The sequence below is a fragment of the Urocitellus parryii genome, chromosome 5 (assembly GCF_045843805.1).
Source record: "Urocitellus parryii isolate mUroPar1 chromosome 5, mUroPar1.hap1, whole genome shotgun sequence".
Classification (NCBI taxonomy): Eukaryota; Metazoa; Chordata; class Mammalia; order Rodentia; family Sciuridae; genus Urocitellus; species Urocitellus parryii.
Genome location: NC_135535.1, coordinates 186,688,585 through 186,712,298, shown reverse-complemented (window position 1 = coordinate 186,712,298; position 23,714 = coordinate 186,688,585). Strand labels below are relative to the sequence as shown.

Here is a 23,714-nt window from a genome sequence, read left to right as displayed (position 1 = left end):
TGGGCAGAGAAAAGGACCAGCCCCAGACCCTGACCCAGAGGACCAGAAACCAAAGTGGGACTGGAGAAGCCCGGGGCAGAAGAGAAGCCTGACGAGGGTCTCATCACAGTGTGGCCGGGGGTTCGTGATAAAGCTGGGTCAGCAGCATGAATGAGCACAGGGAGGCCAAGGAGAGCAGTGGAGCTGATGAGGGAGTCGCTGGTGGCCCTCAAGGTTATTTCCATCGCACAGAGAAGAAAGGAATCAGCAGGTGGAACTGGCGGCAGCGTGGAGTGGATCCAGGGAAGGGTGCTCAGGACCCAGGGGCATGCACGATCAGTGTGGAGAAGAGGGGCTGATGGGGAGCAAAAGCTGGCTGGCAGGAAGAATGGGATGCAGGGCACAGTGACTGCTGCCAAGGCAGACAGGGTCCCCCAGAGAGGAGGGAAGACAAGGCAGGAACAGAGATGGCATTCAGAGATGATGAGCAATAAAACGGCAGTGCCTGATGGCCTGTCAGTCCAGATTACTTATCCATCTCTTCCTGGACTAACCCAGGATTTTGCATCAGAGTTAATATGTACATACATGCTCTCGGGAAACCTGACTTTGTAGTCTGGGATCTCAAGAGTGGCTGCAGGACCATGTCTACCTGAACTTCTACACAAAGAGTCAAATACAACAGGGCCTCACCGTCTGCAGTGGGTCTGGTGGTTTGTTTTTACAAGCTCCAGGCCCTGTGTGTTCTGAATCTCTGCAAGTGGGTGTCAGTTCACATTTTTGTGTGTGTGACAAACTCTCAGAACCAGCAAGGCAACAGTCACAATCAGAACAGGACTGAGGAATAGCAGTGGGCCTACCTCCTGGAAAGGAACCTTACCTGGGGCAGAACTCACAGTACTGGGGCCGGAAGTTCCTCCTACTTAACCCAGGGCGAAGATGCCCAAGTCCAACCTCCAGCTCCCACTCCGAAGCACCAAAGTAACTAGTATGGGGTGCAACTTTGGCACTAGGATTTTTTAAAAGTCCTCTAGGTGATTTTAGCAAGTAGCAAAGTTTGGGAGTCCCCGATTGCAGGCTGCAGGTGAATAATGGCCCCAGCTCCAGAAATTATATTCCCTGACCTCTCAAGAGACTTGCAAAAAGGCACAGGGGCTGTGGGTCTGCTAATTAAACAAGGTCAGCTGAAGATCAGAGCACAAGGGCTGGGGTTGTGGCTCAGCGGTAGAGTGCTTGCCTCACATGCGTGAGGCACTGGGTTTGATCCTCAGCACCACATAAATAAATAAAATAAAGGTATTTGCCCATCTGCAACTAAAAAAAAGTCTTTAAAAAAAATCAGAGCACAAAATCATAGTCATCTCAGAGGATGTCAAATGTCATCCTATGTCTATTAAGACAGGGCCCCAGGCGGGGGAGGATCAGCCATCTTCCTTCTAGAAGCTGCTGAGTCCAGATCATCATGCTATAGGACGAGGGGCACAGATGCACTAGGTTGGTGGCTCCTAAACATTTGAGTTCCAAGAATTAGTAAAACACTCCTCTACCCCCAATGGGTGACCGTTATAGGGTTGCTATTTCATTATCTTCTGTTACCATCATTTCATAAAAGATCAGATATTTTAACCCCACAGATTTAGAAAACATAATTTCAGAATAATAGGACTTCAAACCGAATACATCCAACTTTTTGAAAAACTCATTTTAACCACCTTTTTCTCATTTTGGTGAAAACTTCTATAGTATCAGCACATAGGAACAACCACACTACATTAATTTTATTCCACTTATAGAATCACAGTAGATGAGAGGACCCCTGCAGTCTCTCGGCTCTAGCCGTCTATGACCTTGCAACTGCACGAGCTTTAACAACTGCCAGCCCCGTGCCCTCTCCAAAGGGTTGAGCTCTTCTGACAGGCAAGTTTTAGGAACATCCTGGAAACACATTTTTTATTCATTAGTGTGTGTCAGTGGCTCCAAAAAGAGATCTTTTTCAAATAACCCCACCATAGGCAGACTAGGGCCATCCTCCTGATGAAATGGCTTGTCCAGCTCAAAATCAATTAGGTGTCTTCTCAGATGACTTCTTCCACACATAAGGAGCAGCATATTGATTTTACTTTTGAAATATTCATAAATTGACTATCACAATAAAAAAAAATCAGGACAGGACATAATGAATGCTAGGCATTCCCAGAGGGAACTAGGGCTTTCTGTTTGAAAACTGACAAACTAGAAAATCTCACAATGCCAAGCACAGCTGGCTTCCCAAGTAAAAATCCTAGCACAGAATCCTACCTTCCTGTGGAGGAAGGTCTTGGACAACCTCTTCTCAAACTTTCTAAGCATCCACAGGTCCTACAGCGTCTGCTCCTGTCACTGGCCTTAGAGTGTGGTCCTACGCTGTCCTAGCAGGTACAGCCCAAGTGCCGTGGAGCAGAGACATGAGTGGTCAGTTGGCCAGACTGTTGCAGACGACTTTCTCAGGTACCCCAGGACCCCTGCTCACCCTCAAGTGCAGATTTTTAGATTTTGTCTCACTTTTGACTTTCAGATCCCTATCATAGAGCATCCCGTGGGGCTTGCCAGGGGCACAAATGTGAAGTGGTTACCAGCAGTTCCAACAAGAGGGGAAGTACCACCCAAAGGTGCCTGTGGCTTTCCACCCGGAACTGCAGATGTAGGCCTAGTGTTCCAAGTTTGCTTCATAAGATTTACTTTTTAAATTTTGGAAGTTAACATGGTGGCACCTGCCTATCATCTCAGCTACCTGGGAGGATGAAGTAAGAGGAGTACAATGTTCAAGGCAAGAAGATCCTGAGTTTGTGACTAGCCCCGGCAACTTAGCAAGACCCCATCTCAAAATATTTAAAAGGGGTTAGCGATAAAGTTCAACGATAGTGCCTTGGGTACCATCCCAATCCCCATAACTGGAAAAAAATATATACACACACATGTGTATGTTATTTATGCATGTACATATTCTGCTAGTCAAAAATTTAATTTATATATATTTTCAGCCATCTAGTTGACCATCTTCTAACAAAGTGCTTATAAATACACTGGCACCAAGTTGTACAAATTTTTTAAAAATAGTGTTAATGCTGGGTGTCCCAGTTATATTTTTCTTTAAAATAGATGTATTATCTGTACTTGGCTCAAGATTGTAGGTCCATTCCTACACACCCTGCCCTTCAAAAATAACACCCTGGCATTCAAAAATGCCAATACTGAAGGTTTAAATTCTCCCAATAACAAGTTAAACCACATAGTTTTGTCAAGAGCCATATGAATTCCAAGATGCCACCTGCCATCTCCACAAAAAAACAATAGTCATTTTAAGAAAAATATCTTTTGAATCCATGTCAGAAGCTCTGAAAGAGTGTGGATAGGCAGGTAATAAAAGAAAAAATTATATTAATCTGAAGCATGAAATCAACAAGAAAAAGTAACTTCAGGAAAATATATATATATATATATATATATATATATATATATATATATATATATATATATATATATAGTCAATTGGAAAAGAAAATGTTTTCCCATCATCTCTTTTTTAAGTTTGTTTTATTTTTATTTTATTTATTTATTTTTAGTTGTAGATAGACACAATACTTTTATTTTATTTATTCATTTATTTTTTAAATATTTATTTTTTACTTGTAGTTGGACACAATACCTTTATATATTTATTTTTATGTGGTGCTGAGGATCAAACCCAGGGCCTCACACATGCTAGATAAGGGCTCTGCCACTGAGCCACAACCCCAGCCCCATCATCTCTTATGTTTACAAAAATAATAATTTGGTCATGTGCTGTGGAAAAGCAATCATACTATCTTTCATTTGATTATACAGACATTTTACTCCTCAAACGACCACTGAGCCCTTCGTTATAAAACACCAACTGTGTAAGTTATCCAGTGATCTATTATATTTTGTCCATTTTTATTAAGAAAACAATTTACTGCAGTTATATGCCCATGCAATTCTTTTTACTTGACATATTTGGGGGGTGTACCAGGGATTGAACCCAGGGGCACCTGGCTACTGAGCCACATCCCTAGCCCTATTTTATATTTTATTTAGAGACAGGGTCTCACTGAGTTGCTTAGCACCTCGACATTGCTGAGGCTGGCTTTGATCCTCCTGTCTCAGCCTTCCAAGCCACTGGGATTACAGGCCTATGCCACTGTGCCTGGCACTTGACATACTTTTGCATGTGCTTTCTGCTTTTATACTACCTAGTGGTGCCTCATTATGATATCTCAGAGTTTGATTAGTTATTGAGCATGTGAACTATTTCTATTTTAAAATTAATATATTTGATTGTATATCTATATATTTGCATAGATACAGCTTTGTAAAACAATGGTTTATTTAGATGTGAGACTGCTAACTTAAGAATCTGAAAGGTTGATAGAACTTTTTCTGTATACTATTTAGAGTTTGGTTTTTTTAAAAAAAATTTTTTTTTTAAAATAGGTAGACACAATGTCTTTATTTTACTTTACATGGTGCTGAGGATCAAACCCAGTGCTAGGCGCGTGCTCTACCTCTGAGCCACAACCCCAGCTCAAGATTTTTGCTTTCTAAAACCAACAGTGGATGCTTAATTTAGTTGCCTTTCTGATATTTATTGATACAAGCATAACAATTTTTTACTACTTTAATTAATGTGGCATATTTTGATTTTGTTGGTTTTATAACCTTTCATTCTAAAATAAACTCAATTCAGTCACCATCACAATGAGTAACTCTTTGGGTATATTGTTACTATCTATGATCTTTTTATTCAAAAATTCTACATCAATGTTAAAAAGTGACACTGAGGGCTGGGGATGTGGCTCAAGAGGTAGCGTGCTCGCCTGGCATGCGTGCGGCCCGGGTTCGATCCTCAGCACCACATACAAACAAAGATGTTGTGTCTGCCGAAAACTAAAAAATAAATAAATAAATATTAAAAATTCTCTCTCTCTCTCTCTCTCTCTCTCTCTCTCTCTCTCTCTCTCCCTGTCTCACTCTCTTTAAAAAAAAAAAAAAGTGACACTGAACCATAATATTATGTTTTAGAATTAAGCCCATATTATAAAGAACGCATTTGACTACCATATCATCTTGTTCTATGATACAGAAACATTGAGTTCTTCAAAGTTTGATGTTTTTTTCCCTATCAAATCCTTTATTCCAGCTGCTTTTTTCAGGAACAAGAGAACTTTTTTCATCTTTAATCACACTAATTATGAAAGACAATATTGATTTTGTTAATTTTTCTCTTTTGGTAGCACTGAACCCAGAGCCCCATTGACACTAGGCGAGTGCTCTACCCCTAAGCTGCAGCTTCAGCCCCAGTTTTGGTAATCTTTTTTTTGGTGCTGGCGATCAATCATGCATGCGAGGCAAGCACCAACGTATATCCCCAGCCCTGCAGTTTTGGTTATCTTTTAAAAGAACCAAACCTTGGGTGGTGCACACCTGTAATCCCAACAACTTGGAAGGCTAAGCAGAAGGATCACAAGTTCACGACCAGCCTTAGCAACTTAGCAAGACCTTGTCTCAAAATAAAAAATATAGCTCAGTTGGTAGAGTGATTCCCTTGAATGCACAAGGCCTTGGGTTCAATCCCCAGTGCCACAAAAATAGATAGATAGATAGATAGATAGATAGATAGATAGATAGATAGATAGGACTAGAGATATAGCTCAGTCGTAAAGAACCCATGGGTTCAATTCCTTTATTATTCAAATCCTTTATTATTAATACTACTAATAAAATGGGCTGGGGTTGTGGATCAGTGATAGAGCGCATGCCTAGCATGTGTGAGGTTCTATAAATAAATAAAACAAAGGTCCATCAACAACTAAAAACATTTAAAAATTTTAAAAAATAAATAAAATCAACATTTGGTTTTCCTATCAGTTATAGGTTTTATTTTTTAGGTTTTTTTTTTGTGGGGGGGGCACCTTGAGGAGAGTATCTAATTGTCTTTAAAGCATGATAATGCCCTGAGGGCTTTCCTCAAAGAGAAAATTGGAATGTTTCTTTTTTTTTTTTAACTAATTTATTTATTTTTATTTGTTCCACTTAGTTGTACGTGACAGCAGAATGCATTTCGATTAATCTTACACAAATGGAGCACAACATTTCAATTCTCTGGTTGTACACGACGTAGAGACACCATTTGTGCAATCATGCATGTACCCACAGTAATAATGTCCATCTCATTCCATCATCTTTCCTACCCTCATGACCCCCCTACTTTTATTTTTTAGTTTATTTTTATTTTTATTTTATTATTTTATTTGTTCTTTTATTGCTTTGTCCTTTTGCAAGATAATTGTTTTTTTTTATTTAAGTACTTAAAATTTCTTAAAACTGAATAAATGGCATTACATTACTTAATAGTCTTTTATGGTATACTATGTATTTTAAGATATTCTATATATTTTCTCCCTAATTCAGTTGCCATTAATTCTAATATTTAATAATTATCTTTTTAAATAGGTAGCACATGCCCACAGTAAACAGCTCAACCTCCACAGTGAGAAACACCCCCTTCAACTCTACTCCCCCCTCCAGGCCTCGTCCCAAAAGGAGACAATTACAACCAGCACCTTTCAAGAAATTTCATATATTTATGTTTGTGTGAAAGAAAAGTCTAGGTTTTTTTTTCATTCACACAAACAAGAACAAGTTATACACACCCACGGTGCCTCAAATATAAACCTACATAAGAAAGTTTATCACAATTTTAACACAGGTAACTACTTTTTGATTATGCTTTTATTCCTAATTTCATTATGCTCCATGCAAGAAGTTTTATGAAATTCCTATGTTTTTGTATTTATTAGAGTGTACACTGTGACACAGTAAATGATCAATTTTTATGAAAGAGTGCACAAATATTTTTACAATATATTTCTCTGGCTTTTTTTGTTTTATTTTCTTCAAATCTATTCTTTTACTAGTTATGAGATTTAAAACTACTATATAACTTTTCTTGGTATGCTTGCTCTTTTATGATGGTGGAAAAACATCTTTACTGAGATGCCTCAAAAAAGTAGGGATGGAACCATCATAAGACTCGGCTTGGTATTTTCCCCAAAGATATGAAATTGGGATACTACAGCGATAACAGCCACCGTATCAACGTTTATAGTACTACGATTCACAATAGCTAAATTATGGAATCAATCCAGGTGCCTGTCACTAGAGGACTGGATTCAGAAATCATCTCAGGGGCTGGGGTTGTGGCTCAGCAATAGAGCGCTCACCTTGAACGTGCGAGACCCTGAGTTCGAGCTTCAGCACCACATAAAAATAAATAAGTGAAATAAAGGTATTGTGTGTCCAACTACAACTAAAAAATAAACATTAAAAAGAAATCATCCTGTCTATCTACCTATCATACACAGAGTTCTACTCAGCTATAAAAATAATGAAATTGTGGCATCTGCTGGTACACAGATAGAAATGGAGAACATTATGCTAAGTGAAATAAGCCAAACTCAGAAAATCGAAAATCAAATGTTTTCTCTCATATGCAGAAGCTAGAGAAAAGTAAAGGAGGAGGAAAGGATAGGATAACAAAGAACCAATCAAATATAAATTAATAGGCAAGTGAAAGAAAGTCTAGTAGAGAAGGAGAAGTGGGGGAGGACAGGGAGGGAAAAGGGGAGCTCATGAGCTGTAATCAATTTCCATGCATGTGTGAGTCTGTTGGGATGGACCCAACTACTACGTATAACTATAAAGCTCTAATATAAAAAAAAACTCCACCAAAGTTGTGTTCCTCACCATTTCTACATTTACATATATTTTGTTAGGTTATTTAAGGCATATATTGACAATTTAGCTTGAAAATCTACATTTCTGTTTAAAACTTAAAGTTTTAGCCTTTTTATGTATGCGTAGTAGGAGAACTTTGTATTACGTAATTTACAATACATTCTTCTAATTAAGTTTATTCAAACCATTTTCTTTGACTAAATTACACTTTATTTCATCTAGGGCTTAAACTAAAAAATGATGATTCTATGTACAATTAGAGTCACAATGTCAATTACTTAAGACATTTTTCTAGAGTCAAAGGGGATACTCTGTTATTTTATGGGTTCTGTTTGTGTGAAAGAAAAGTCTAGGGTTTTTTCATTCACACAAACAAGAACAAGTCATACACACCCACGGTGCCTCAAATATAAACCTACATAAGAAAGTTTATCACAATTTTAACACGGGTAACTGGCCAGTCTGCTAAAATCTAAAGATTAAATACCTCCACAGGCCTGTTCATCAAGCAATCAAAGTATTTATAATACCCCATGACACTGTCAGCTCAACAAACCTGTCAACTTACATAAATATTTAACAGGAGGAGATATTCAAATACTAGTACTTATACATAAACACCTTATAAAAAAATACATTTAAAAGACTTGCTTATAAATAGACAAGGATTATAAAGTTCCTTTCCTATAACATTTTAAGACCCATGGATTTCTTTTATAGCAACAGAGCATTATCCAATCACAACTAAATAAAAGCTAACTACACAAAAATAGACAACAGAAAGCCACATTATTTGTTACTACTGAAATTCACAGTATCAATCCTCAAAATTCCTTTAAACAACAACATTAAACTATAACTCGGTTCTCTAGGCTTAGGGAGTAGGTGAAATAAATGAAATATCCCCGCTCCCGTGCCCTCAGCTTTGAGCTTACAATATACAGAATAAAAGAAGAGTGAATGAATGAGGCTCAAGTTAGTAGATACTGAACTCATGAACCTGGAGACGGAAGCTGCTAAGAGTGGCACGAAATCAGCAATCCAGGGTGTCTTTCTACTCTTTCCTCCTGGTCCCAGATACCATGATCCTGCCCAGACGAGGGACACATCTGAACACAACACCTGGCAGAGTTTCTGACACCTACACATCTGAGAAGAGTTGTTTTCAAGTAAAAATGACCCTTTTTTGATTCAGAAAGCTGGGGCCTTGCAGGACTCATATAAATTTTAGGTCCTACCAAGTACTAATTATATTCTCATAATCATGCTTCCACTTCATATCTAAGGAATAAGAAATATCAGAAAGCTTAAAGTGCTAGTATTCATGCATTGAAAATCTCAGATTTCCTGAGAAAGTGACTCGCCAATAAAGAGGTACAAGCTGGGCGCCTTAATCCCAGCAACTCAGGAGGCTGAAGCAGGAGGATCACAAATTCAGGCCACCCTCTTCAACTAGGTGAGGCTCTGTCTCAAAATAAAAAGGACCAGGGGTCAGCTCAGTGGTAAAGTGTCCTTGGGTTCAATCCCCAGTACCAAAAGAAATTAAAAATTTAAAATACAGAGGTATAAGAAGTCATGAAACCTGGGATTTTATTCACTGTGATATCCATCTTGGTCTCCATGCCACAGGCCCTGTGCTGCGCACTGAGATGTAACAAGGCCTCCTGTCAACTCCAGCACCCAAGCCCCACGGGGGGTCAGAATGGATGGCCTTCCCCTTGGGTGGTGGATGGTGTTCTAATGAGAGGAACTAGTTACCACTGCCTGGAGATGCTGTCCTCCTTCCAACAGTTCCTCTGTCAGAGTCTATAGTTAGTACTAAGGATAAAAACAACTATAAATGGATTATTTTGATGGTGCTAATGGCTTGGTCACTATGTAAGGCCAAGTCCTCGTGAGGGATGAAAAAAGAAGAGAGGTTCCCAAGGAAGCCATGACAATAAGTTTCAAACACCCATTGGGATTTGGACAGGCACAGGTACTTTTCCAAACTCTTCAAAAAATACCAACAACCACATTCACCATCCTTCATTCAGCACGGAGCCTGGGCCATCCACCAAGTGCCCTTCGGTGCTGGAAACTAAAGTAACAGTGGCACTGCTTCCCAGCAGGATTATTTTACAGACATGAAAACAGATGAAATTCTCCCCTAAACAAAAAGTTAGGACACCTTGATACCCATTCACCTCCACCAGGCCTCCTCAGATTGAAAAGGCGGGTGTTCAGTGAAGCAAACAACTGTTGAATAATTCCTCTGACCTGAAGAATGAGAACGAAGTAGTCTACAGGTCTGTTGCGCTGGTAGAGGTAGTACTCTGGGGCTTTCTTGTTCTTCTCATCATACTTCAGTTCCTGGATGACATTGGGGTGCTTTAGCAGCCTTAGAAGGATCTTCTCTGACATCTGGGATGGGCTAAATGCTTCTACTTCTATAGACATAAACACAACTTGACATTACACTTCAAATGGACGGAAAAGATCATGCTAGTAATTAAGGTGTTCAGATAGCAAGAATACTTGGCATCAAAGTGATACAACATGGGTGAACAAGGCTTCCGTCTGGTGATCCACTGGGGACAGATTACCTGGGAGAAATTAGAAAATGCTCCATTCTCAGGTTTGTTCCTTTTTAATCTTTCCTTTTCACCCTGTCATTGGGTTCGGTCTCATAAAAGTGCCCTACGTTTCTGACATGGAAATGAAAACCCATCAGCAGCAGGCTCCTTGAGCGCCAGGAGGCCTCCAACAAGCAGGACAACCAGACTGTCCAAAGACAGCGGGAGGAGGAAGCCAAGGTCGGGCAGCGCCGAGGCGTGGGTTAGTACCGGTGCAGACACGGGCTCCCCTCCACTCTCCCACGCAACTATCCTGCGATTCCGGGGACCACGGAGGGAGAGAGTCGGAATAAAAGCAAGGCCGTGCACACATCAACATGCACTCCAACTTGCCAAAAACCAAAAAAAAGGAATGTTGGTCAGCACTGACAGAGATAGGAGCTTTCTTTAAAATAACAAATGTCCAAATTACTGACTTGAGGGCGCTATTCCTGAAACTGGACTTTATGGTTTCTCAGAGGCAGAGTAGGATAACATTCAGCTTTAACGTGTGGTTCTTAAATGATGAGGACAATATTATCGGAATTAGAAGAAGAATAATAAGCAAGTTAAAGATATTGTTTATTTTTATTTTTTTAAAATTAGATGCTATATATGAGCTATAAATTCTGTATTCACTTCTGCGACTTTTTGGTAATAAAAAATACATAGCAGAAAATTTGGAAAATAGAGAAAAAGAGAAGAAAATAAAAATTATCTATAAGCCAACTACTTCGATAACCATTCAGAGCAATTTGGTGAGTATTTCTTTCCAGTGCTTTGCCTAGGCCTGTGTGCCTGTGTACGCGTGTCTGTGTACCACAGAAACACAACTGTGATCTTAATGTACACATAGCTTTAGGTCCTGTTTTTTTCCCTCTTTACATTAAAGTCATGGACACCTTCCCATGTCATAAATGAGACTGTGAGCACTTCCATGTATCTGAAAGCGTAGGTAGCATTCCGCCACGTGGTTGTTGTTGGCCTTCTTTTCAAAATATTTTAAGTATACTGCATGCAGTTGAAAGGTACTGGCTGCCCATCTTGGAAACAGACGTCTTCTACAAGCCTCTGGGTACTTTCACATTTTCTCACACTTCCCCTGGCCAACAGAGCTCACCCTTCACCTAGGGAGCCATGTGGGGATGTGAGAGGGTTAGTCAGTCTTTAAGTCCATTCAACCTTGACCTCTCGGGAGCAGTCAGTGCCGGCTGAGTTGGTGGCTTTAATAATGTGAACACTTGCCTCCTGGAATGGGCCCAAGTTAACAATCTGATTTGAAGAGGCCACCAAGAAATCCATGTCAAAGTCCTTAGAATTTCTGATTTCATCAAAACCATAAAAGATAGAGATTTAAGTCTGAGAACCTATGTTTCTTCTTTGCAAATCATAGCACCTGCGTTACCACTGATGTCCAACTGTTCTTCCAAGGCAAGCTGAAGAGAGAATTACTCAACTGTCCAATCAAACGAGCTGTGTCTGGTTTGCACTGTCAGCCTACTCCGCCAGCTGGCTGGCCCATGGACTTAGCTGGAAGGAGATGGCCTGGCCTACTGAACACATGCAGTGTGGCACTGACATTCATCCTTACCTTTCAGACCAATTTTAAGTTACTGGTCCACCCCTGGTAAATGTCTCAGAGGGTTCATGCCGACACTGAACACAGGAGAGGAGAGAATTTAAAGAGAAAAAAACAAAACAAAACAAAAAAACAAAAAAAAAAACAAAAAACAAAACACAAAAGTGGCATTACTTATCACCCCATTTCCCAGTCTCCACCCCCAGCCCCCCACTCAGTGCTGGTGAGAAATGGCTCCAGGGCTGGCAGCGATCTCAAACTGTGATAAGCGCACTTGCCTGTTGCTAGGAAACGGTGCATGGCCAGGAGAAGCTGCGGTGATATTTTAACCTTCATCTCGCTGTCTGTCTGCTTAAAGGCAGAAAAATCTTGCTTTCTTTCACGGTGGGCCACTTTCTTTTTCGTTCTGTTATCGGCTGAGGGAAGAATGAGAAAAGAAGGAAAATAAGGAAATACAGTCCTTTAGAACAGGGATCTTTTCAGATGGAAGAGACAAAGCACACCGGGAGGCCAGCCCCTGCAGGAACGGGCTCTGGGCTCCAAACATCACACAGGAGCAAGGGGCAAAGTCCCACCAAGTTGGCCTAGAGCACAGCCACCACATCAGACCTCACGAAGGTCATCAGAGAGCCCTGATGTCAGACATGATGGGGCAGACAGGCACACATGGCCTCCCGCGACTCAATGTCACCACACTCCAGTGAAGAACTGCCACCTGGACACACACAAGGGACACTGTCTCTGCCCTTAAAGACGCCGCCCCGCCTCAGAAGAAAGGAAATAACATACAAACAAAACCCCTCAGGAAACAAGAAAGCATTCACGAAACACTACTTTAATTAATATCTTTTGACTTCACTTCTACCACAGGCCATGATTTCCTCAAGGTCAAGTGAACATGAAGAAGGTGATCCAGAACAGGGCTGAGCAAGCCTCCCCTGGAAAGGGCCAGGGAGTGCAGACCTGGGGCCCCGTGGGCTATACAGCTTCTGGTACAGGATCCACACTGCTGTACAGCAAATGAATGAGCACAGCTGGATGCCAACAAAATTTCAATTATGGACACAGAAATTTGAATTTCATTTAATTTCCACATCACAAAGTAATTATTCTTTACTTTTTCTTTCAACTTAAAAATGTGAAAAGCCCTTCTTAGCTTGCAGACCATACAAAAATAGGTGACAGGCAATCATGGACTATAGCTTGCCAACCCCAATCTAGAAGGCATTTTATGCCAAATTATTTTTTAATTTTTTTTCTCTGGACAAAGTAATGATCGAGGATTAAAAAAAAAAAAAAAAAACTGGCTTAAAGACAAGACCCTAATTTCTTGCTCCATCTCCAAGAACCATGAGTCACTTCACTGTCACTTCCTGCGCAGGACCAGACAGATTGATTACAAGGCTTTTCGTGGGGAGAAGGCAATGGCATCTTATATGCTTTTCTTCTGTCTCAAATTCTTCTGAAAACCAGACATTATAGATCAACAATATACCTGAAATCACAAGTTCAACACTGAGTACCATGCTGGGTACAAGTACTGTAATGGGAAGGAACACTTCTGTAGGAAAGGAGTCCAATCCCAGATAAAAGAAGTCCAACTAACATTTCTATTAAACCAAAGTAGGTGAGATCTCATAAACACTGTAAGTTGTCTTTCTAATGACAAGAGGTTCCCTGGGAAAACACATAAGCATTCAGAGACACACTCAGTATTCATCAGCAGATTGGAAGGCAGGATGAAAAGAATGTAAACATGCAAATAACAACATTCTCTATTATGAGGCCTTGACTACTTTCCAAGTGTCAAAAGGATAAAGCAGACGTGGGAAAGTGTTTTCAAGAACTCTATACAGGTTATCAAGGATGGTGGAATGTGACGGACATCATTATCCAAAGTACATGTATGAAGACACGAGTTGGTGTTAACATACTTTATATACAACCAGAGATATGAAAAATTGTGTTCTATATGTATAACAAGAATTGTAATGCATTCTGCTGTCATTTATTTTAAAAAATCAATTTAAAAAAAGAACTCTATACAGTCATTTATGTATGATGTGTCAAAATGAATTCTACTGCCATGTATAACTAATTAGAAGAAATTTAAAAAGTAATAAAATGTATGGTTAAGGCCAGGAAAAAGAAAAAAACCAAAACTCTATACAGATGTGAAGGGAAAAATGGGTGCATTTTCAGAAGATGATGCCTCAACCCACTGGGACAGTTCATGTCCCCCTCCAAGCCACGTTTCAGAGCCAAGAGAATAAATAGAGCTAGATGTTCTCTCTACCCCATCCCAAGAGCCCCCAACCTCTTAGGCCTTAGGACCTCTTTGGCAATGACTCCTGGAAGACTGTCCCATTGCTAAGAGTGGGATGGGATGTCCTCTGTCCAGCAATTCAGTTGTACACTTGAATGAGACAGGAAGCAAGTGCAACACTTAGCCCAGGGTCAAGTCCAATGTCTGGACAAACAAGTTATGAATATTTTCCTACCCCTCCTGCTCTGATCTCAGCCCAGGGATCCTGAAACATGGAAATCTAATCAGCTATCATCCATCAATTTAACAAACCCTATTCACTTTTGAAACACATGAATTATAAGCTTAAGAAGAAACTGAAATTCCTTTGAAAATAATTTGCCCAGGTGTATAAAATGAAAATTAAGAACAATGTAAAATACATTTGAAAACCAAGAGCAGAATTCCCTGTTTGGGGCAAGCAACATGCAGATTAATGGTCAAGAGAAGCTGGCTTTTCAAAGAACATTGCCACTCATCATTACAGAATTTGTCTCTTCTTCCCCCTTGACAAAGGGATGGGAATACACTGAGAGGTTGTACCCAGCATACACACATCATGCTTAAGTATAAACAGAGGCGGACAACGTGGGAGAAGAAATGTCAGATGACTCACAAACAGCATGACAGAAAAAGCAATGGTTTTAGGAAATTACACTCAGATGATTCTACTCACTGTATAAATCTGTTTCATCTAGAATCTCAGATTTGATGATCTCTTCAATCACATCTTCTAAGGTGACAATTCCCAGAACTTCATAAAACGGATCCCCTTCTCCCTCATTGTTCACCCGCTGCACAATAGCCAGGTGAGATTTACCTTTAGAGAAGAGAAAAGAAAAAGTTGAAGGGCTGATTTTTTAGATTCCCTGAATGACATATGTGATTATTGTAAAAATGGTAGCAAATCTTTTGCAGCAAAAATGTCATACCAAATTATCAAAGTCTATATTTCTGTACTTGAAATTGGTGTGGAAACAAATGGAAAAGCATCCCGAAACACTGAAAACATTAAGGTGGGACCTGTTTTGCACACACTGTCCTGCGCCACAGTCCTCTGCTCACTCAGGGATGTGTCTTCAGCGCTGGCAGCTCCTCCTCCGGAAAATCTTTCAAACTGTCACTCGAACAGAGCAGTTGTCTCTAAGTGTGGTCTGTGGACCTCCTAAAGGGTCCTCAAGACCCTTTGAAGGTTGATGAGGTCAAACTATTTTCCTAAGAATATTAAAATGTCATAGGCCTTTCCCCTCTTTTTATACTTGAATCAATGGCACAGAGGCACCTTGCTTAGCCCGGAGCCAGGCCACGGGAGTCCCTGGCACAAGTGGAAACTACTCACCACGACATGCTTCAAGAGAACAAAGAGTTCATTTCTCTTAAGAATGTTCTAAATAAAGCAGTACACATATTTACTCCATTAGATCTTGACCCTGAGTACATCTCTTTTAATATTCTACTTGACAAAATGGGAAGAATCATGAACATTCTGCTACATTCTGAATTACGATACCTGCTTTGAGGGACAGCACCTGTGTGACTGCTGCCAGCTGAACCGGCCACAATTTTCGTTTTTTTTAGTGCTGGGGATAGAACCCAGGGCCTTGCTCATGCCAGACAAGTGGTCTACCACTGAGCTAACCCCTCAGCCCAAGTCACTTTTTTATCAAATGCCATTTTTACTTAAAAGAATGACTGTCAGACAAATTATGGTTATTTAGATGTATTTGGGAGACATTTTTGCAAAAATGAACAAAATGATCATGTCACATCAAGGAAGGTCATGGGCAGTGTTGCTGCCAGTGATTAAAAACTGAGATTTCAACAAAAAAAACAGAATTTTGGGAAACTCATATCCACCACTAGGAAGCTTGGCAGCTTCTCAGTAAAGATTTTTTTTTTTTTTAATGGGACAGGTGATGATATTAATGAATGCAACTTTTAAAATACTAATAATGCAGACGTGTGAACAGTTTGAAAAGCTGCATAACTCAGTGAACCAGTATTTTTCGTGACTATGGCAATGATATTACAAAATCACACTTAGATAAATGATCTGCTCCAAGTGCAAGACAGAACAATGGGACTTTTTTTAAAAAAAAAAAAGAAATAATTTTAGATTTACAGAAAAGTTGCAAGGGTAGGAGAAAGTTCCTATGGACTTTTCACCCAGTTTCTCTACTGTTACATCTTGTATAAGCTGTTAACTATTTGTCACTGTATTTTAGCCATTAACTATTTTAAAAATTTGACATTGACATGTTGCTATTAAATTAATTCCAGACTCTATTTGGATTTTACTTTTTTCCAAAAAATGTTTTTCTCTGCTTCATTGTCCAGTCCAGAGTACTGGGTTGCATCTAGCTGTCATGGCTCCCAGTTTCATCTGGTCTATGACAGCTTCTCAATCTTCCCTTGTTTTTTTATAACATTGACAATCTTGTGTGTGTGTGTGTATGTGTGTGTGTGTGTGTGTGTGTGTGTGTGTGTGTGTGTGTGTAGAGGTAGGGTACTGGGGGACTGAACCCAGGGACCATTTGCCACTGAGCCACATCCCTAGACCTTTTCATTTTTGATACAGGGTCTTGCTAAATTGCTGAGACTGGCCTTGAACTTGCATCAGTCTCCTGAGTCACTGGGATTATACCTGTGCACCACCACACCCAGCAGATATTAACAATTTTAAGAAATTCTGGTTGGGTCTCAGGTTTGTCTGATGTTTTTCTCATGACTAGATTAGATTGTGTCACTCCATCACATAAGGGGTTATGAGATACTCTCATGACATGGTTGATGATGTTCTCCTTCATCATTTGGGTAAAGTAGTGCTTCCCAGGTTTCCCCTGGATAAAGTCACTCATTTGCTCTAATTCTATTTTTAGAAACAAGTCACTAAGTCAAATCTGCCCCCCAAGGGAGGGGTGAGGAAGAGTAATTGACCTCTACTTCCTGGAGTAGGGGGGTATCTATATATATTATTATTTGGAGAGGAGAGTATCCACACACAATCTTGTGAAAAGAATACTTCAGCCAAAGAATTTTAATGGGACAGAGTATTGAAAGTCCATTGTTTTGATTTTAGATTCTATAATGCAATTACCTTTTTTTTTGAGGGGTGAGGGCAGGTACAGGGGATTGAACTCATGGACACTCAACCACTGAGCCACATCCCCAGCCCTATTTTGTGTTTTATTTAGAGACAGAACTCACTGAGTTGCTTAATGTGTCGCCTTGCTGAGGCTGGCCTGGAACTTGCGATTCTGCACCCACCCCCAGCCCCCCAGCCTCCTGAGCCTCTGGGATTGCACACAGGCTTCCCTGCTCCTGGTAACTCTTATTTTGTACATGTTTTTCCCAAAAGGTATGCATATACCTTTTAAGGGACTAGCACTTTTGGAATTTTGATGAACTCAAAGGAAAGCAGCTACAACTATCCAAAAAGGCACTTAAAACACATATCTTTCCCAGATATATACCTGTGTGAAGTCAAATTTTCTTCATATATTTCAACTAAACACAATATTGCACGGGCTAAATGTGGAAGGTTATGAGAACCCAGCTGCCTTCGGTTTAGCTAGATAACACATGCAAAAAAGGTAAACATGGACATTCTTCTTACTCTTTTTGTTTTGGAGAATATGATTATTTTTAATAAAAAAGTTAGTTATGTCAACATTCAATAGATTCATGTCCTTTAAAATGAGTTAATGACGGGGGATGAGCTCAACAGTAGAGCTCCAGCCTAGCACATGTGAGTTCCTGGGTTCCATCCTTAACCCCCACAAAAAAGTTAATAAGTTAATGTTTTAAATTTCCATTTTATTTCAAGTGCCATAAATATCAAAAGATATAATCAACATGAACAAAAGTTCAAGGGTTCTTAATAATTTTTAAGAGCTTAAAAGGATTCTAAGACAACAAAGTTTAAGAATTGTTGCACCAGAGGATGACAGAGGGCAAGGGAAGAACATGAACTCCCGAGTTTAATAGCCTTGAGTTTGAACTCCACTCATTAGCCATCACTAGCCAGATGACCACAAGCAAACTATGGAACATTTCTTCATTTCTTTTTTTTAACTTATTTTTTAAAATATTTTTTAGTTGTTGATGGACTTTTATTTTTACTTATTTGTGTGTGGTGCTGAGAATCGAACCCAGTGCCTCACACATGCTAGGCAGGTGCACTACCACTGAGCCACAACCCCAGCCAATTTCTAAGCTTCAGTCTCATCTTTGAAACAGGCTCATGCTAACTGCCACCACACAGGGTTGTTGTGAAGATCAGAGATAACGTTGAGTTGTTCCTGGAATCAATCATGGAGTCATCAATAAGTGGTAACTCTTATTTTTTTTAAATATATTTTTAGTTGTAGATGGACACAATATCTTTATTTATTTATTTTTATGTGATGCTGAGTTTTGAACCCAGTGTCTCCTGCATGCAAGGCAAGTGATCTACCACAGAGCTACAACCAAGGCAAGTGATCTACCACAGAGCTACAACCCCAGTCCCAGTAACTCTTATTTTGTACATGTTTTTCCCAATTGTAAGACAAGATCCACTTATTACCAGATTAGATATAGGAGGGAAAACCCACCACATTAAACAAGCAGAGTGATGAGAAGAGGCATTTCAATTTCAGAAAAATCTTTTAAAATAAAATAGTAAAACACATTTCTCAAACACAAATATTGGTTTAATCCATCCACGGCACATAAAGCATATCCTTAATTTAAGCCAATGCAGACGTGATCTGGAAACTTCACATTTACTTTTTAAATGACAGAGGGCGGTGCTTCATTAAAGCTCAATGAGCCCTTCTGAGGTGGGTAAATTCATGCAGACACAACCAGTCAAACAAACTAGAATTACTCTCTAAAGGCCAGGTCTGATCACGTTCCTAACCCAGACTTAGGGACCAGCTTTGCTTATGGGTTGGTTTGTACTTTCTTTCCTCAGTGGTCTACGTTTCTGCCCTGCCTCAGACCCCTGTACAGACAAGCACAGTCTGCTGGCCTAGAAACTGGACTGTTAGGCCATCCATGTCCGGCATCCTAGCAATTTTCATCCCTAGCTTGCTCACACTCTAAGAATGAAAATATTTTGAGCAAAGGAGACTCAGAGGGAAACTTATCAGCAACAGATATAAACCCTGCACCAGGTCAAGTCAACTCTCATCTAGTCAATTTGGTCCAGTAGGTTTCTCACATCTGCCTTCCCAGGGACCCAACATAAGCAGTTAAAAATTCTTGGTAAATGCTGTCTGTCGAAAGTTAAATTCTTTTGCTATTCCCAGCTTGTGATCATTTAAAAGGAATTTTCCAAAGCAAGGTCTAATATTAGACTCAAAATGAAGTTTCCATTCCACTGAGGCGCTATTCTCACCAAAGTAACTACCGCATAATCAGATTGTCTTGGAGCGATTCGTTTAAATGCAGATGGACATACTTGAAATACCAGCTCAATAGCACCAACAGATCTGGAAAGGTCTTACTCCGGGAGAAATCATTCATGTGAATTAGGCTTCTTAGATTGAAAAATTAGTAAGTTTTCCTCCCAGCTCACTTGTAGCCATTCACACCCTCTCCTCAAACTTTGAAACTTCTTGGGCCCCCCAAACCACACACTTTCAGTTTTGGAATTCTTCTTGAGAATTTGTTTTCTGAACCTACTTCCTGGTACACACACACACATACACACACACACACACACTCTCCCCTCCCAGGCTTTTGGAGAAGAGTGATATGTACCATGTACCTGCCTCATTTAACCATTCACTGCAATGACCTGAGTCTTCAGACCTCATCCAGGAATTAATCAGAAGAAAAATATAAACAACGTTCCAACACAGAAAACACCCCCCGCCCCCCAGGACTGAGGCTAGAACCCAAGGCTTCAGACATCTGAGGCAAGTACTCTACCACTGAGTTATAGGCCCAGTTCTTTAACAAAATCTTGTAACCCAGAAGACTGAGGCAGGGGGATCACAGGTTTGATGTTGTCTCAGCAATTTAGTGAAATATTGTCTCAAAAAATTAAAATGGGCTAAGCACATAGATTGTATAGCACACTTGGGTTCAATCCCTAATACCAAAAAAGAAAAAGAAAAAAAAAAAGTAGAAGAAGCGATTCTTTGCTGTAATTAAAATGCTCTATGCAAAGTTGAATTGGGATTAAATTTTCACCTCCATGGACCCACAAATCAAAGTTTATTACTTGCATCTTCTTTGTGGATGGGTAAACCAGCCCAGAATGGTAGTGTGTTAACCACTTTGCACATTTCTAGGCTCAAAATTTGAATGACAAATATCACTTGGTACAGTGATTAGGTGACAAAAGTTCATAACCACCTAATGAAAATATGGACTGTGTCTGCTATCACACAAAGTTACGGGCGATGAAGTGAAATGGACAGCAACAGACCAACTGCAATACCACGGAAGAGAGCCAAGCGCCAGGTGAAGCAGAATGGAATTAGGAACAACGTGAGACGGCTAATACAAAAGTGGCAATGCAGTAGCCAGAAAGACCTCCTGATGTGAGCACAAGGCAAATGGAGCCTGCAGAGCCCTAAGGTGCACTCAGACAGAGGATCTGAAACAGATTTTGATTCCCAGGACTGAACTCAGGACTGCACTCAACCATCAAGCCACATCCTCAGCCCTATATTGTATTTTATTTAGAGACAGGATCTCGCTGAGTTGCTTAGTGCCTCACTAAATTGCTGAGGCTGGCTTTGAACTCGTGATCCTCCTGCCTCAGCCTCCCAAGTTTCTGGGATTACAGGCATGCGCCACCGTGCCCAGCCCCAAGGTGGCTTTTTATATTCACCATCACTGCTGTGTGGCACAGCTCCAGGGGGTGCTGGCAGCACAGAATGCAGAGCTGCACAGTCCCCATGGTGTGCAGCTTCATGGCCTCTCACAACCAAGGACGGAGCAGGCAAACATTTTACATGTCTTTGTTTTTAATGGATTTCCAATTTACTAATATAAAGCTGTAATACTACAATAAGTAGGAATCAACAGAGGAAGTTCTATGGAACTACTAATAAAAGAAATAAATGGTCTCCAACTAAGAACTCAGGTTCCAAATTAACTATCACACAAAGTTGCGGGCGATAAAGTGAAATGGGATGTAAGATATATTTTAATGGCCATAGTTAAGATCTCCCAAGGAAATCCATTTGCGATTAGTCGTCAGGGAAGCTGATGCAACTAGATTCAGTCATTTATAAGTGAACAAACTGATCAGTTATAGATATGAACAATTTATAAACCATAAAACACTATGTAAGTATTGATGAACCATTGTTACACAAGCTCATTATTCATTCAATAAATATTTACTTTTGCTTACCATGTACCAGGCTCAAACCACAGGGAACCAAAGCTGTGGATCTCAAGGAACATTCTAGCAGGAAGGCAGACATCAAGGGAAACAAAAACATATGTCAGATTGTGTTAAATGTGCTGCGAAGAAAAAGAAGGTAGGAGTGGGATCCCACTTAATGTAGGATGTCCAAGGAAAGAGCTGCCAACAAAGGTGACATCTGAGCAGAGCCGAAGGACACGAAGAAGCCAAAGGCAACAGACATAGGGCTGGTAGAGGCTGTTTTCAGGTAAAGGCCCTGAGAGGGAGATGCCTGATGGGCTGTAGAAGAGACGAGGCCTGTGTGGCTAGGACAGAGCGAGCCAGGAGGAAAGGGCTGGAGAGGTACCCTGCAGGGAGGGAAATGTGCAGACCATGAAGCACTACAGAGGCTTTGGCTTTCACGTGGAAGTGGTGAGTCGCTGGAAGGTTCTGAGCAGAAGAGGGACGTGATCTGATGTGTTGAGGGGTCACACAGGCTGCTGTGTTGAGAGAAGTCTTGCAACTGGTGGAAGAGGATAGCAGCAGGGGGGTGGGGAAGCAGGACACAGTGAGGAGCTGCTCCAGCAATCCCAATGAGGGGGACGGTGGTGATAGCACAGCCATGAGAAGGTCTGGAGATTATATGTAGTTTTTATAGAGAGGGGCTTTCATGTTGCCCAGGCTGGCCAGCTCAAGTGATCCTCCTGCCTCAGCCTCCTGAGCAGCTGGGACAACAGGGCCATCACCAAGCCAGCTCTGGAAACATCTTTTAGATAGAGCTGCCAGGACTTGCTGATGGATTGAAAATGGGCAGAAGACAAAGGGAAAAGTCAAGGCTGACTCTCGGGTTTTCTGGCCCATAATGTGAAAGATGAAGTGGCCATTTACCAAGGAAAACTGTGGAAGGCAAGTGTTTGGAAGGCAGAAATCAGCTCAGTTTTGGACAGGTGAATTTGAAGTGCTTAACAGATATCCTACTGGAAAGTCAAAGAGGGAATTAGATATCAGTCCAGAATTCAAACAACAGAGAGAGAGAGAGAGAGAGAGAGAGAGAGAGAGAGAGAGAGAGAGAGAGAGAGAGAAATATGGCCCACAGATGAAAACTGGGAGTCACCAGAGATAGAGGGCAGCACAGCCAGAAGCCCAGTGAGATGAACAGGGAGTGGACAGGGAAAAGATCTGGTCCTAAGCCCAGGGAATGCCAATATGTCAAATGGTTAGGAAGTTGAGATACAGCCAAGAAGAGCTTGAGAAAGAGGGAAGTTAAGGGGAGAATACACAGAATAGTATTTTGGAGATCAATTAAATATTTTTTATAATTAATATAAATATTTTAAATTTAAATATTTATATATATTTATATTTCAAGAAGCAGAGGCTAGTCAAAAGTTATCAAATGTAGCCAGGCACAGTGGTGCACACCTGTAATCCCAGCAGTTTGGGAGGCTGAAGCAGGAGAATCACAAGTTCAAAGCCAGATTCAGCAAATTGAGGTGCTAATAAGCAACTCAGCGAGACCCTGTCTCTAGATAAAATGCAAAATAGGGCTGGGATGTGACTCATGGTCGAGTGCCTCTGAATTTAATCCCCAGTACCCACTGCCACCAAAAAAAAAAAAAAAAAAATTATCAAATGTAGCCAAAGGGTCATGAATGATGATTTTAGTGACAAAATATGCTCAGGATAAGGAAGGTTGTGAATGAAGGATCCGAGGACTGTGGTCTAAGTGACGAGCCAGTCCAGGGCAATTTCACTGCTCCAAACAGGGAGAAAGCCTGGCTGTTTCTGCCAGGCAGCCTTAACCAGAGAGAGAACTCTGCCCTGTGATTTGTCCTCTTCCAAATAACACCTCCTTTAAGTCTCACTACTCTGGCAATGATGAATTAGATTTCAAATCACCCAGGCTTAACCTCCTGAACTTGTCCTTTCTCCCCACTCCACGTTAATGAATACATACATAAAATACACAGCTCAATGACACTTTCTTTATACACGTGTGCACCTGCAGAACCACTTCCAGAAAGGGCAGGTGGGAGCGAGAGCATTAATAATGGGCATGGGATGAGCATGCAGGAGCTGCAGGCAGGAGAGAGGAACAGACAACCGGCAACA

The 23,714-nt window shown here is 40.6% G+C and overlaps 1 protein-coding gene across 2 annotated transcripts in view; it reads right to left on the bottom strand.

Moving 5' to 3' along the window:
* The window catches only part of Cnnm2 (cyclin and CBS domain divalent metal cation transport mediator 2), a 126,288-nt gene that overhangs the window by 12,967 nt on the left and 89,607 nt on the right, over nt 1-23,714 (bottom strand). The window contains exons 2-5 of one of the 2 annotated variants that reach the window (XR_003301876.2): nt 14,928-15,071; nt 12,225-12,362; nt 11,959-12,023; nt 10,170-10,202 (exon numbers count right to left, since the gene is read on the bottom strand). Coding sequence is in view for 1 of the 2 variants with exons in the window: in XM_026401153.2 (XP_026256938.1) it covers nt 10,033-10,202; nt 12,225-12,362; nt 14,928-15,071 (452 nt within the window). In the remaining variant the exon portion in view is untranslated. Of the gene's footprint in view, nt 1-10,032; nt 10,203-11,958; nt 12,024-12,224; nt 12,363-14,927; nt 15,072-23,714 lie in introns of those variants that run through there. The other variant, XM_026401153.2, reaches the window with a different exon arrangement.